This window comes from Ambystoma mexicanum, chromosome 2q (assembly GCF_040938575.1).
Source record: "Ambystoma mexicanum isolate Mex_15411 chromosome 2q, UKY_AmexF1_1, whole genome shotgun sequence".
NCBI classification, from domain to species: domain Eukaryota; kingdom Metazoa; phylum Chordata; class Amphibia; order Caudata; family Ambystomatidae; genus Ambystoma; species Ambystoma mexicanum.
Genome location: NC_090924.1, coordinates 1,043,472,366 through 1,043,486,447, shown reverse-complemented (window position 1 = coordinate 1,043,486,447; position 14,082 = coordinate 1,043,472,366). Strand labels below are relative to the sequence as shown.

At 44.9% G+C, this 14,082-nt stretch overlaps 1 protein-coding gene across 1 annotated transcript in view; it reads left to right on the top strand.

Moving 5' to 3' along the window:
• ITGA8 (integrin subunit alpha 8) overlaps positions 1-14,082 on the top strand; it is a 791,003-nt gene that overhangs the window by 152,456 nt on the left and 624,465 nt on the right. Inside the window, exon 4 of the mRNA XM_069648404.1 lies at positions 10,516-10,639. Within this exon, the coding sequence (XP_069504505.1) occupies positions 10,516-10,639 (124 nt within the window). The remainder of the gene's footprint in view (positions 1-10,515; positions 10,640-14,082) is intronic.

The window sequence follows — 14,082 nt, the reverse complement described above, 5'->3', positions numbered from 1 at the left end:
ACTCCTTTAACAGCTGGTAATATTTGTTTTTCCCTCATTACTGCATGCTGTAATCAGTTACCACCTGTGTAATCCGTCAATGATCCTTGTAGTAGGAACAGGTGCAGTTTTCCTGCAATAACACAGGCAGTGCTTCAGCAAATCTGCATGCATTATTTATCTTTTCTTTTTTTCCATGTCCACCCGCGTTTTGGAAAGGGATTGGGTATCCCAGTGAATCATACCGCTACAGCACCATTTTCAATAATGCACAGAAGGATCAATTTTGTCCCTTGCCTCACATTAAAAAGTGGTCAGAAAGGTGGGAATTAGAGATGACTACTTTATGGCCACCCATTGCCGGTCTGCTCACACATTTATAATAGGGAAGTCCTCCAAGCAGCTTTCCATTCCATCGAATTTTGTGGTATTATGTTGGGGGAAACCCAAGCCCCTCTAAACCCAAACCTCTTGCTCCCTCCTGCCCCCAAGCTGCCACCCGCCGAACAGGAGGGAGTCTAGCCCATCTGCTTGCTTTGTATGTTTTGGGGTCTTATATTTTTGTATATGTTGCAGTGCTTTACTGTGAATATGTGTTGTTTTGCTGCATGCTGCATTGCTGCAGTCTGTTAGTTTGTCCGGCGTGGTGGGTGAAATCTAACCTTCAGAAAGCATACTTGCCAAATCTCGGAAAGTACTTAGATTTAGGACGGGGGCGCTCTTCGGAGGGAGAGAAAGAGATTTTCAAACCTTTCCTACCCTCATCAGGCACCTCGGTGATTATAAACATAGCCCGGGTGCTACAGAAAGGGCTGCGGCGGGCTCTGATAGTGCCCACGAGAAAGACGAAATAGACCCCCGCTCTTCTGTTAGCCACCACTGGAAGGCGCCTTCTTTAATGTATTGAAATAGCATAGGTCAGATCACATAGCTTAGAAAAGAAAGTACCACAGCATAACCACAAAGCATAAAATGATAGCACAGCAGAACTAAGACTATATAATATAGCAAATGTAGCATAACATAGCTCGACATGAGATATTGTAACATAGCAAACATGCCGACGTATGATATTATCACATACTATAGTTTAGGATATAAAATAGAAAATGATCTAACACTCAGAATACAGAGATCCCCAAATGTTTCATTATATCCGAGCCCCCTTAAGAATGTTGGTGCCCCCCCTCTAAATATTGGATCTGCTTATCTTTTGTAATATTTCCTCATTAAAGCAGCCCTAAATCTCCCTGTTGCAAGAGCCCTGCACCCACCTGGAAGTCACTTGAAGCCCCCATTTTTGTGTTCTCCCCATAGTTTGAAGATTACAGCCATAAAGCAAGCTAGCATACAGTACCATAGCATATCATAACAAAAAAATATACACAAATCGTAACCTCTGATCACATTAAAACATAGTGTGATACTATTGCATAACATAACATAGCTTACACTTCTCCCCCCCTTCTCCATTGATCCTGAGACACTAGCTAATGTATTCAAAACCACCATCACTCAGGCCACTGACATCATAGCCCCACTCACCTTCAAAAAAGCTAAAAATGTCAAGCACACCAACGCCTGGTTCACCCAGGACCTCCTCGAGTTACGCTCTAAAAAAAGGGTTGCTCTCTCCAACTGGATAAATAACCCCATGGACAGCACACTGGAGGCCTTCAAGGCTCGAGCAAAAGAATATAAAATGGCCATTACTAAGGCTAAAGCTACATCCTTCAATACCAGAATAGCCAATGCCAAATCAGAGACTAAAGACATTTTCTCCATCTTCAGAGAGTTAGAAAACCCAGCCCCTCCGCCCCCTTCACTTCTGAAAGACGAAGCGTGGTGCAATAACATTCAGTCAGCCATGTTGAATAAAGTAGACACTCTGCATTCCAAAATCCTCGCCCACCAGCAAGCCCTCTCTAAACTTATAGCCAAAAATCACAGCAGCTCAGCAGCTCACCCCTTCAGACTGCCCCCACTCACTCTCCTGTGTTTGAATTCAAAGACAGGACCGTCCCTGAAGTCATCACACTCTCAACTCTATTAAACCGTCCAAGTGCAAGCTGATGCTTGCCCAGCACAAGTCATCAAGGACTGTGCTCCCTCCCTTGCCCCCCTCATCACGGCCTTCATTAATGCCTCCTTCCAGTCAGGCCACGTCCCCACTGATCTCAAAGAGGCGTGGGTTCGTCCGCTCCTAAAAAAACTAACACTTGACCCACTTGCACCGGGGAACTACCGGCATATCACCACTGTCCCCTTCCTACTTAAAATACTTGACAAGGCAGCCTATCTGCAAGTTCAAAAATTTCTAGAGGACAACCACCTCCTCGGTCTTCGGCAGTCAGGGTTTCGGCTGCGTCACAGCACTGAAACGGCGCTCCTTGGCCTAAAGAACCAGATGGATGACCTTAGAGACGCCGGCAAACCGGCTCTCCTGCTCCTACTCGACCTTTCCGCGGCGTTTGACTTGGTTGACCACAAGACCTTGTGCCACGACCTCTCCACCGCGGCCAATTTCTCGCACAGCGCCTGTAACTGGATAACTTCCTTTCTACAGGGGAGGGCCATGAAGGTCTTCTCAGAATCCTCCTGCGCCACACCCAGCATCCTTAAATGTGGTGTACCCCAGGGTTCGTGCATTGCCCCCATCCTGTACAACCTTTTTACCAGACCTCTCTTTAAAATCCTTGACGCCCTGGGCATCTCATATACTAACAATGCTGATGACACGCAGGTACTCATCCCCCTATCGGGAGACTACGCGTCAGACTCAAACACCATCAACTCAATCTACTCAACAATCCAATCCTGGATGGCAGATAACTGGCTATGCCTCAATACTGAGAAAACAGAACTCCTGCTCATTGGATCCCTGTCCACCTTGGGCAAACTGGACAAACATTACAACTGCTTCGCGGTCGACAATACTACCATCAATGTGTCACAGACGATTAAGACCCTGGGCATTTACCTTGAACCAAACCTAATCATGGATACGCAGGTCAACGCCATTGCATCCTCCTCGGCCTACTATTCCAAACTCATCAACTCAGTTAGACCCTACCTATCATAGCAAAACTGTCTCACCCTTGCCAGGGCATTAATTGGCTCGAAACTAGACTATTGCAACACCCTCTTTGTGGGAACTTCTGGAAAAAACTGAGCTAAACTTCAGACTGCTCAAAATAATGCCCTAAGGGCTGCCACCGGTCTCTCATGCAGAGACCACACCTCAGGACTCAGGAGGCAGGTCCACTGGCTTCCAATTAAGCAAAGAATCTTGTTCAAGACTCTAGCCCTTACTCACAAGTGCCTACACCAACTTGCACCCCCCCTACCTGGCCCAGAGGATCACCAAACCCCTCTCATACAGGCCAGCTGGAACACCTTACACAAATCTGATCACTGCTCCTAAAACTGTCAAAAACCGAGCCGGTGGAAATAGCTTCCCCACCCAGGCCGCACAAAACTGGAATGCCCTACCACCACACATCAGGAGCATTGACTCTCATGCAGCCTTCCGTAAGGCGATCAAAACCGTGCTCTTTGTTTGAATCTGTTGCACTAACCTGCTTCTCTTAATCGCTGCATCTGTAACCAAGCAGCCTTTTGAACACGCAGCTCTCTCCTATGTTTTTTACCAACCTTACTATGTATAAGAATCATCATGGGTGGCTTTCATGTAACCCATAAGTAAGCCTCCTTAAGCACCTCTTAGCGCCTCGATGCCCGTGGGCTGCAGTGCACTTTACAAATCTAAATAAATAAATAAATAAAATAAATAATATGAGTGAGATAACAAATAAAAAAAGATAGTGAAGTGGGAGCTGGCTACGGGGCAGCAGGACATTTACACCATGAACACCCGGAACCTAAAAAACATGTAGGCCTACATCCTTTTGCACTTACTTTTTTTACACACCTCCCAAACCGTAATTCCTTAACACCTGAGAACAATTTCGATAATGGCTCTTAATTTTCTTCTAAAAGTGCTGTGTTCAGGAAAATGTTTGGGAACCCGTTTATACTCGAGGTGGAGATCACCCTTTGTATGATGCATGCCTGCGGTATCCAGTGTATAACAATTCTTTGATTGTTTTGGTTTTAAATATAGTGCTTGCATGCCATCCAGTCACTGCCTCTGAGCATGTCTCCAGAGGATGACTCAGGGGCAACATTCGTGCCTTGGAAGCAAGACGACACGGAGCAACACAGGTTCAATCCCCGGGTCCGCGCTTAGAAACCTCTGGGTATTAAGCACGTTATAAATAACCTATCATATCACTTTAAAGCATTCTGCATTGCCAGAAAAATGCACTTTTCAGACAGCAACAGTAAGCATAGTGAACCTGAGTGGTGGTGCTCACCTGAACGCCAGGCATGATACCAGAGCCAGCTGAAGATATGTCTCAGCTTTTGGTGAACAGTAGCCTGAAGCACCCATATGGTGAGTGCATCATAATGGAGACAAAGTAATACAGCCAGAAGGTTAATAGCTGCTGATTATCACCAGAGGGCCAACTAGCTGGGAGCTGAAACACTAAAAGTCCACTGAAAAGCTATTAATCTATCTTTGTCAGCTGGTGGCTAATGTAGCGAAAAAGGAGTAAAAAAGTACCACAGAGGTCCAAGGGAGGTGATGCCCAGAAGGGCTTCAGCAAGTGCAGCTTGTAATGTTCGTGCTGCAAAGTGCACATTTTAAGTCCCCAAAGAAAAGGTATATATTGCCATGTCATAAGAAAGTGGACTGCCAACATGGGGGCAGTTGTTGCATCCCCACACCGTCCCCCCCGAGGAATGGGCCCCTTTCAATTAAAAAAGTTGAAAGCCCTGACCAGCGGTCAAAGTATACGAAAAGAAGTAGTGGAACCATGCTCCCTGCTGGCCTGCCCTCCTGTGCACAAACCACATAACCACGCCCTCCCATGTGCAATGCAAACCCCCAAACAAATGCACCTTCTGTTTAAGGGAATGTTCAGTGCACTACACTGAAGTGCAAGTTTCAATTTCTTCCTACACTTCTATTTGAAAACGAAACCATTCCGGACCGGTTTCTTTTGGAAAATAAAATGTTCGAGAACAGTAAAACTTAATTAAAAAAAGTAGACGAGGACTGCTCCCAACCGCTCCCGCCCACTTCGACCACTGGCACTGACGCTGTCAATGCAGGATAGCTGGGAGGACCCTCATGTGAGAGTGGGCTTCCATTTGTAAGTTCCCAACTGAGTCCATTGCCCAGTGCCTGCTCTCCCGGCAGCCCAGCCACTCAGCTATCCTGTAACTTCCCTTAGATGTTCCCAAGATGTTGTAAGATAAGGCCCCTCCTAAGCCAGTGATGGGCTCAACCGGGGATAATCTGCAGGAACAACTCCTCCCCAACACCCCTGCTTGGCCCCCATGTGCTGCAGTTCCCTTCTTGTGTACATATGTGGCAGAAGGGACGATCATACATGTATACCTAACTGACTCAATCAAAGCTGTGGGAGGCCCTGATCGTTACACGAAAAGCTGCAGGGCAGAGGAGATTTCAACTCTGTTAGAAGGCTGAGGCCATTTAAACTACAGAATTATTAACCTCCAGTGGAGACAGAAAGTGGGTGTCAAATGCGTGTCTATGTATGAAATGTTCCAGTGCCTTGGGCTAAGCCGAAGGGGGACAGATGCCTTCATGCCACTTCATTTCTGCATCGACCACAAGCAAATCCCCTTGTTGGGTGTCATCAGTATGGTGTATTTTGGGAAGCTAAGCACTGCAACCTTGCAGCCCATGTCTGGGAATACCTGAGACCTGCCCCCCCCCCACGTTGGGTGTCATCAGTGTTGGGTGTCCTGACCCATGTTTGAGCTATCATGCTGCAACATTTGGTGCTGTGGGCTTAGAAAATCCAAGATGGCCAAAAAGCCCACACGTGCGCCAGATTCTAGGAGAACCACGCAGTTTGTGCACACTAAAATGGTTGCCTAACTTGCCACCCACCAGTGCGAGCAGGATGGGCCGGGGTGCCATGAGTGAAATGTGTGCCAAAGGAAAAACCGCACTTTAAAATCACAGTTTGTTTCTCTGAATGCCAGCTCAAAATGCCTATTTTCAAACATTGCAACACATCCAAAAATCTCACTGAACACCAGCGGACATCTGGCAGAATGAAGTATGTGTGCATACTAAATCTGGGAAGTTGAAGAGCCCCAAAATAATGTTCATAGCAAAACTGGCTGAGCTGTGGATTTCAGCAGTTTAAGTAAATTTGGACTGAAAGACACTAAAAATCTAAATGTTTAAAATAAATGAGTGACCTACTTTTGAGTGTCACATAGGTTGCAAATGTTTAAATGACATAGTTTTAAACTTAGAATCAGCATTCTAGCTGCATGCGTAAAAATTGGAAGTTTGATGTGGGCAGGAAAACTGGCAGCCAAAGAGACATTTAGCTGAGGCCTGGCTTAAAAAGAGAGGGAATTTTGCCCACCAGCTACCCCCGACAGGAGTTGAGACTTGCACAACAGCTGTGTTCCCAGGCCTAGCTGCCTTTTGCTGTTCCCACCAAAAGGGATATGACACTTCTCTGATTGAATTACCTGGGCTCTGCAGGAAATTGAACAAAGCCCTGTCCTGACTCAGGCAAATGTTTTATTGGGGGGGGTCGTAAAAGTGGCTTCCTCCTGGAAGGAAAGGGGAGGAGCACTGCCTGTGAGAGCAAGCTGGCTTGGCAGAACTGGAAAAACCAGAAATTCAACCTTGTGCTGGGGGGAAACCACACCCCTTTGGGGCCAGAACATAAATCTAAAAAGATGGATCATTCATAGAGGGGACTTGTGAACATTTTATAAGTGATATCATTATTCTTGTGATTTTTCTGTGCACATTTGAAGACATGTTAGGACCCGGTGGTATGTTCAGGGGGGTTTTTAGCGGAAAAGAGGATATTACTCTAAATGTATGTATGTTAAAAATCTGACACTCCACCACCTAATGCCCACATGCTTTGCGAACATTTGTGTAAATGCGGGGACAAATCTAATATTGGTAACCCAACCAAAAAGTGAAATATGTTGCCATTTTTGAACCCAAGCTCCTAGAAACGACAGAATTGGAACAGGGGCTACCATCAGTAAATGCATGATGTGTGTATGCAATGCCAAACAACTGTCTATCGGGGAAGTATGTATTTGGATCAGATATAGATTGTGTGTAAAGTTGACAGGGGTGGGTTCTCTGTATCATAAACAGACCTCATCATGATGACACTTCATTTCATTCCCCCAATCAAGGGGAAGAGGAGGAAGTGGCCAATGACAAGTGGAGAGGGGTAGGGCCTAGAAAGCTAGCCTCTCCACCCACTTTCAAAACACATAAAAGCAGACAGTCAGGACAGATAGACAGATTCTATTCCATCTGCTGCGGGACGCTCTGCTGGGAAAATCCATACTTTACCTCCATCAACCTCCAGAGAGCCAACACAGAGACTTCAATCTATCCACCTTCAGAGACCAAGACTTTACTTCAGAATTTGTAGCAGAGAGGTCAACTACAAGCTAAATCCCTCTTTAGCAGGCCTCAAATCATTGCAACTATTCACAGCCAGGCGAGCTGTTTGAATTCTTTGCAAGAACTCTTGCCATTTGCCAGAAAGCAGTGTTGTATCCAGAGAGAGACCAGCTGAACCGGAGACCGCTGTATCCGGACCCACAGACCTGATCAGAACCAGAGACCCAGACCAGACCAGCAGAGTAGAGCTGACCCAGACGCTGTGTGCAGAGACCGTCCGTGGCGAGTGAAGAAAACCCGCTGACCAGATCGTGACGAGGCCCAGTCCTTCTAAAAATTAGGAGTGAGTATCCGCCAAAACTGTGCAGAACCCAATCTCTTAGTTAAAATAATCTAATGCAAGCTATTTTAACTTGAGTAGAACTGTCTCCTAGAGATCCTGTCACCTGTCATTCTTAAACTGCGAGCTGTCATATGTAATTCCAAAGTTGCACGCTGTCACTTGTCATTTTGAGTTGTTTTAAATCCGAAAATCTACCTTTACTAAATCGTTCATAACTCCGGAACCGTTTGGGTTAGGAACGAAATCTGGAAGCTGAGATCCTAGGCTGTCCTAGGACCCCAAAATGATAGTGCTGCTCCTTGTAGTTCCTCTGTAATCGCGCCCGGCGCACTCGGAAAACATCTGCCGCGATTTGACGTTTTGCCTCGAATTGAAAGGTTAGCTCACGTGTAAAAATCTGCAGCTGCTTGCCTTCCGTTGCAAAAATTTGTTTGCAACCTGACAACCATTCGTAGAGCATTGCTAAAGTGATCCTGAACTCATTCAAAGTATCTATCACTCACCCTGAACCTCTAGAGGGAATTAAAAGCATTTTAGCATATTTTTCACTTCCTTGCAAACCACATTCAAAGCATTTTTGGCCTGTGTTTAAAACTCCGACCTGTTTTCCTCTAAGCTTTCTGGGGGGGAACTGAATTACATTTGATTGCATTTCTGAGAACTGTGTGCTTTCCTTCCATTTCCTTGCATTGCATAAAGGGGGGGAGTGAATTGTCAAAGAAAGTGATTACATTGTCTTTTGCTGAAACCCTATCAAGTTTTTTTCTGTACTGCATTTCATTCCACCTTGCATCCATTTGAAACCATAAAAGTATTGTTGCTATCTTATCCATCCTATAACCACTCATCATTGATTATAAAGAAGTGTGCTAGTGCCAGACTATCCATTATTGATTACTGCTCAGATTAAGTGTGATATTCAATTATTAATTTATTATAAAGTGTGATATATATATATATATTGTTTAAATTATCAAATAAACCTTTTAACTTGCAAAACAGAACTACTTATTGGCTCAGTGGGGTCAGGGGGATTCCAAGAGAGGGGTGTTATATAGGGGTAGTCATCCAGAACTCATGAACTGGACATAAAGATATATCAATAAGGGTTTCCATTCAGTATCCCAGACTAGGCATTGACTTAGCTGTAGTGTTGAATTGAATCCTCTTACATCAGTATGGTGAATTTTGGGATGCTAAACACTGCAACCTTGCAGCCCATGTCTGGGAATACCTCAGACCTGCCCCCCCCCACGTTGGGTGTCATCAGTATGGTGTATTTTGGGAAGCTAAGCACTGCAACCTTGCAGCCCATGTCTGGGAATACCTGAGACCTGCCCCCCCCACGTTGGGTGTCATCAGTATGGTGTATTTTGGGAAGCTAAGCACTGCAACCTTGCAGCCCATGTCTGGGAATACCTCAGACCTGCCCCCCTCTTGGGTGTCATCAGTATGGTGTATTTTGGGAAGCTAAGCACTGCAACCTTGCAGCCCATGTCTGGGAATACCTGAGACCTGACCCCCCGACCCCCCGACCCCCGTTGGATGTCATCAGTATGGTGTATTTTGGGAAGCTAAGTACTGCAACCTTGCAGCCCATGTCTGGGAATACCTGAGACCTGGCCCCCCGTTGGGTGTCATCAGTATGGTGTATTTTGGGAAGCTAAGCACTGCAACCTTGCAGCCCATGTCTGGGAATACCTGAGACCTGCCCCCCCCCACGTTGGGTGTCATCAGTATGGTGTAGTTTGGGAAGCTAAGCACTGCAACCTTGCAGCCCATGTCTGGGAATACCTGAGACCTGCAGCTCCCCATTGATTTTTACTGACACCGCTATGACCGTTCACCATTGGTTATGATGGCGAGGGCTGATGGGAACTATCGACCAAAACATCTGGAGAGCCACAGGTTTCAGAACCCTAACCTAAGGCAACACCGTTAAAGAAATGAAATGCAATGAGTGATGTAAAGCCTTGAATTAATCATGACCACTGGGAATATCTCTGCGGATACCAGCCACTGTTTTTAGCCTGCCTGTGCCCAAGAACATACTGCTCTTTACCCCAACAGTTCATTTGGACTGTTTTATGTGTATTCTTTTTACTATCTTTGTAAATGTCCATGCGTGCTCTTTTTAAGTGGTTCAATTTAACACGCTAATAAGCCTTGCAAGCTGCTGCCCGTTGGGGCCAAGACCACACTATCCAAATATAGACATGCCACAATAAAACTTAAGTCAACTCTAAATGCTGCAAAGAGGTTAGTGACCTGGTAAAGTACAGAGTACATGATTGCAACATTCAGCAACAGAATCATTATTTTCTCTGTCAAAAAACTTAGCACAAAAAGCGAATTCTCCTTCCCAAAACAACTGCTGTCGTCACCCAAGTGCAACTGCAGCATCCCGACCTGTGAACTTGGCCCATTGTATCTCTGAAAGCACTTCCTTGGATCCCCGGGCCATGCCGAGTTAGAGGCACGCAGGCACTCCTGTTGGCTGGCACAAAGGGAACCCGGGCTGGAGTGCACACGTTGCATTGATGTTCTTATGAAGAGTGAAACCTGCCCGGTCACTGATACATGCAGGCCTCCTACCGGGGGACAGACAACGTGATTAATTGAAGCTGCCCAGAACAATATGGGCATTGTGCACGGGCTGTGGTTACACAACATGCTAATGCGCCTTCTCTTGTCACAGGCTTGTGCTCCTTTGTATCACTGGAGGACCCTGAAGGCCACTCAGGAAAAGGATCCTGTTGGGACTTGCTATATAGCCATTCAGAACTTCAGCGCCTATGCCGAATACTCTCCCTGCCGCAACAGTAAGTTCAGCTGGGAACCTGCCCTCTTTTTGTATTTCTTAAGAATGAATTTGAATACAATGTAATAATATAAACACTTATGCACCCATTCCCTTAGCAGTAAGCTATGTTGTAGACCTCTGTAAGATGCACCAAAAGCAGTAGCTTATGTTAGCCACTGCTTCTTTGAGGTGTTATGGTAACCAGTGAATGTGTAAACGATTTCTCATTTGTATTAATTTAATCCAAGTTTATCTCATGGTGATTCTTGTTGGATATCCTGAAAACCGGACCCGTTTCTAACCCTTGAGGGGCGACACTGTGCACGATGGGCCTTAAAACTGTTATCCTGTGAAGAAAGCTCTCTGCTAGCTAGTGGTTAGCCCAAGATCATATGACCGACACACACATGCATAAATGCCTCCACCCCCCATAACCCTGCTGTACTATCACTCTGCACGCCATCAATAGAACTCTCCTCTCATCCTAGCTCCACCTGATAACACCCCAAATCCAGATGTAGGGATCCAAAGGGCAGAAGCGGTCCTACTCACAGCAGCAAGACTCAAGTACCAGATGTCTGTGTTCACCAACATTAGAAACACTTGTGTAGAGGCACATTATGAATTCCATATCATAGCATTTAGGAACACCTTTTGTACAGTGCGCCGTTGCTTCGCAGCTAGCTATGCGCTTTATAAATCTCTTGCATACACACATAGCTTCAAAATGCATCCATTCTCATAATCTGCCCACTGTTAGTTGGACTGCATTACCAGTATGAGTGAATGCAATGCTATCATGGGGGATGTGTGTTTCACTTATGAAGAAGTCATTTTGCTACATGAGAGTCACTTTTCCAAAAACATCAGGAATATAATTGCGTCAAAATAGGATGCATATAGAGGGTTGACTACTATGAAGCGGAAACATTCTGGTGCATGAAAGATAAAATAGAGGCTGATAAAATCTGGGTGATAAACTTGCTCCAAATATATGTGAGGCCCTGAACTATTGCGAATTACGTTTGGTCAAATCCCAAAAGATCTCTCTTCACTTCAGAATTCTGACCATGCCAACATGTAGCTATCCTATCCCTATATCTGAGATTCTAACCTATCCCTGCCTATCTCTCTGTACGTCCCCTGTGGGTCCTTTTGTTCTCTTCTCTCCTTATGTGTATTTTCTGTGTTTCTGAACTCAAAGTACCCTGTGAACAAGTATGTTTGGACTTCTTTTTATGCAACTAAAATGTAACTAATGTGTCTCAAACTTTGATGGTGATCAAATCATAAAGACATGAAAACATGTAATCAATCATTCATTGGACAACAAATAAAAAGTGGCCAAACTTCTTGGATTAAATTCCATGCAATCTATTAGATACAAGAGCTCTGTGGAATTGCATCTTTTGTCACGGGATGCAAGCTTCTTTTAATGCAATAATATCGCCATATATATGGTCGTGGGGTAAGGCCATAGGCGATATTATTAGTGGGGATAATTTATGGGGTTATTGGGATCAAGGGTTGCTGGGGTGTCCCCCACTCTATTAAAAAAATTATGGAGTTTGCAGGGTTCCATGGCTTAATATCGCCGCAAAAATATGGCCATATTTTTGATTGTTGATATTGTTGCGGGGATATTAACACATGGAACCGTAGATTTTTTATTGAGTTTTTATATGAGGATGTGCAACAATGGGATGTTATTAAAAGCGTGATCACATATTTTTAAGGAGAGATGAATTTAATAACAAATATTTCCCCATAGAAATACATTGTGGAAAATTGTCAAAAATATTTTTCCACTTTTTCATAAGACAACATAAAGATTTCATTTATCACTTTATTGTTGCAGGAATATTTGCAAAGTGCTAACTGCAACAAACATTAACTGTAGTAAGATCTGTGTCTCACGTTCCTAGACCATTTGTCCGTTACAATAGCTGCTTGTACCTAATCACAAAGAGAACAAAATCCTGCAATGCAACTTATACCATGCATCTGACATCGCAAGATTGTGGTGCCTGTGCCATTGGTCCACCAACCCTCCCTCTGACAACGCTGCATAGATGTAAAGCTCGTTGCGTCACCAGGTAAGCCGTGTGGGACGTGGAACCCATCTACAACACCAAGCTCTTCAAAAGATATATCTCACCCATAGCCCGGCGGCCTCCCACAGCAACCAAGCTACTGACAAAGAAGCTAAGACAGAAAAGACTGGCCACTGTGGGCCCTGAACCATGGAACTATGAAGCCTAATCTGAAATTTAGGAAAACACTAAAACACTTATTTTTGGATGGTTTTCCCTCAGGCCGGATCAAGTTCTATAAGAGGCATGTGAATTTGAACCTCTGCCCACTGACCTTCTGTTCTGAAACGATTTTCCCTTCAATATCAAACCTTTAGAAATTGTAAACTGTAGGCTTTCCGATGTTTGTTGTGCTTTCACCACTGCTCATTTTTACAGGCATTGAATCCCTGGGTCTTAATAAGGGACATGCAGTGGATGCATGGGAAGTGATGGCCACATCCAAGTTTGAACTTGAAAACCAGGGGAAACAGACTGCAAAGAAAATTAAAAAAAATGAAAACCTAGTTTACCACATCTATTGAAATAAAAACAAGCATGCACATTCTAGGAACATTGAGGGGAAAGACACTCCCATGCAACAATGCAAAGTGTACACAATTAAGGCCAATCATAGAACTGGAAAATAGTGATAATGTGATGGAAAAAGTACGGGGGTATCAAAGAGGGGCAAAGAAGACACTGATGGAGAGGAAATAGGGCTGGTGGAGTCCTACCGTATTTCAATAGGACAGTGTGAGTGGGGAGAGATCAAAAGAGATACTCCGTTATATTCCACAAATACATGATTTGGCGTAGGGAAATCCTTATCTCTTTTATCATGAGAGACATCCCATGAACAGTGTAAATTTCATGGACGTCGACGAATCACTGACCTTAACAAAGGCCCAGAGGCAGGCCAAAATATGCTGGCTGTCTGACAGCTTCCTCATTGTGCCAAGACAGTCTTTTAATTTGGATACAATAAAGACACTGATTTAAATGTAATTCACACCTGGGGAAGGGCACTCAGCCAATCAGGTGGTTGGAACAGCGGCGAAAATAAATAATCCCCACCACGGTCCCAGCCACCAGAGGCCCTTCCTCAGGTGGCATCTTTTTTTTTTTTCAATGCGGGCAGGTAACAGGGAGCCTCACCCTGTTGCCCCCCTTTCTTCAAAAGGACCCAATTCCCTACCCACCCCCTCTACTTACCTGCGGACTGGAGCACTGCGCTCCGGTCCCGAGGCTCCTCCCGTCTGGTCGCCATAGACATGGAAAGGGACTTATTACACATGGCAGCGACCGCCATCTTTTTTTTAATGTTTCATCAGGAGATCGGCTGCGCAGGCAGTGCGGCTCGCTTGATGAAAAAATGTGAAAGCCATTC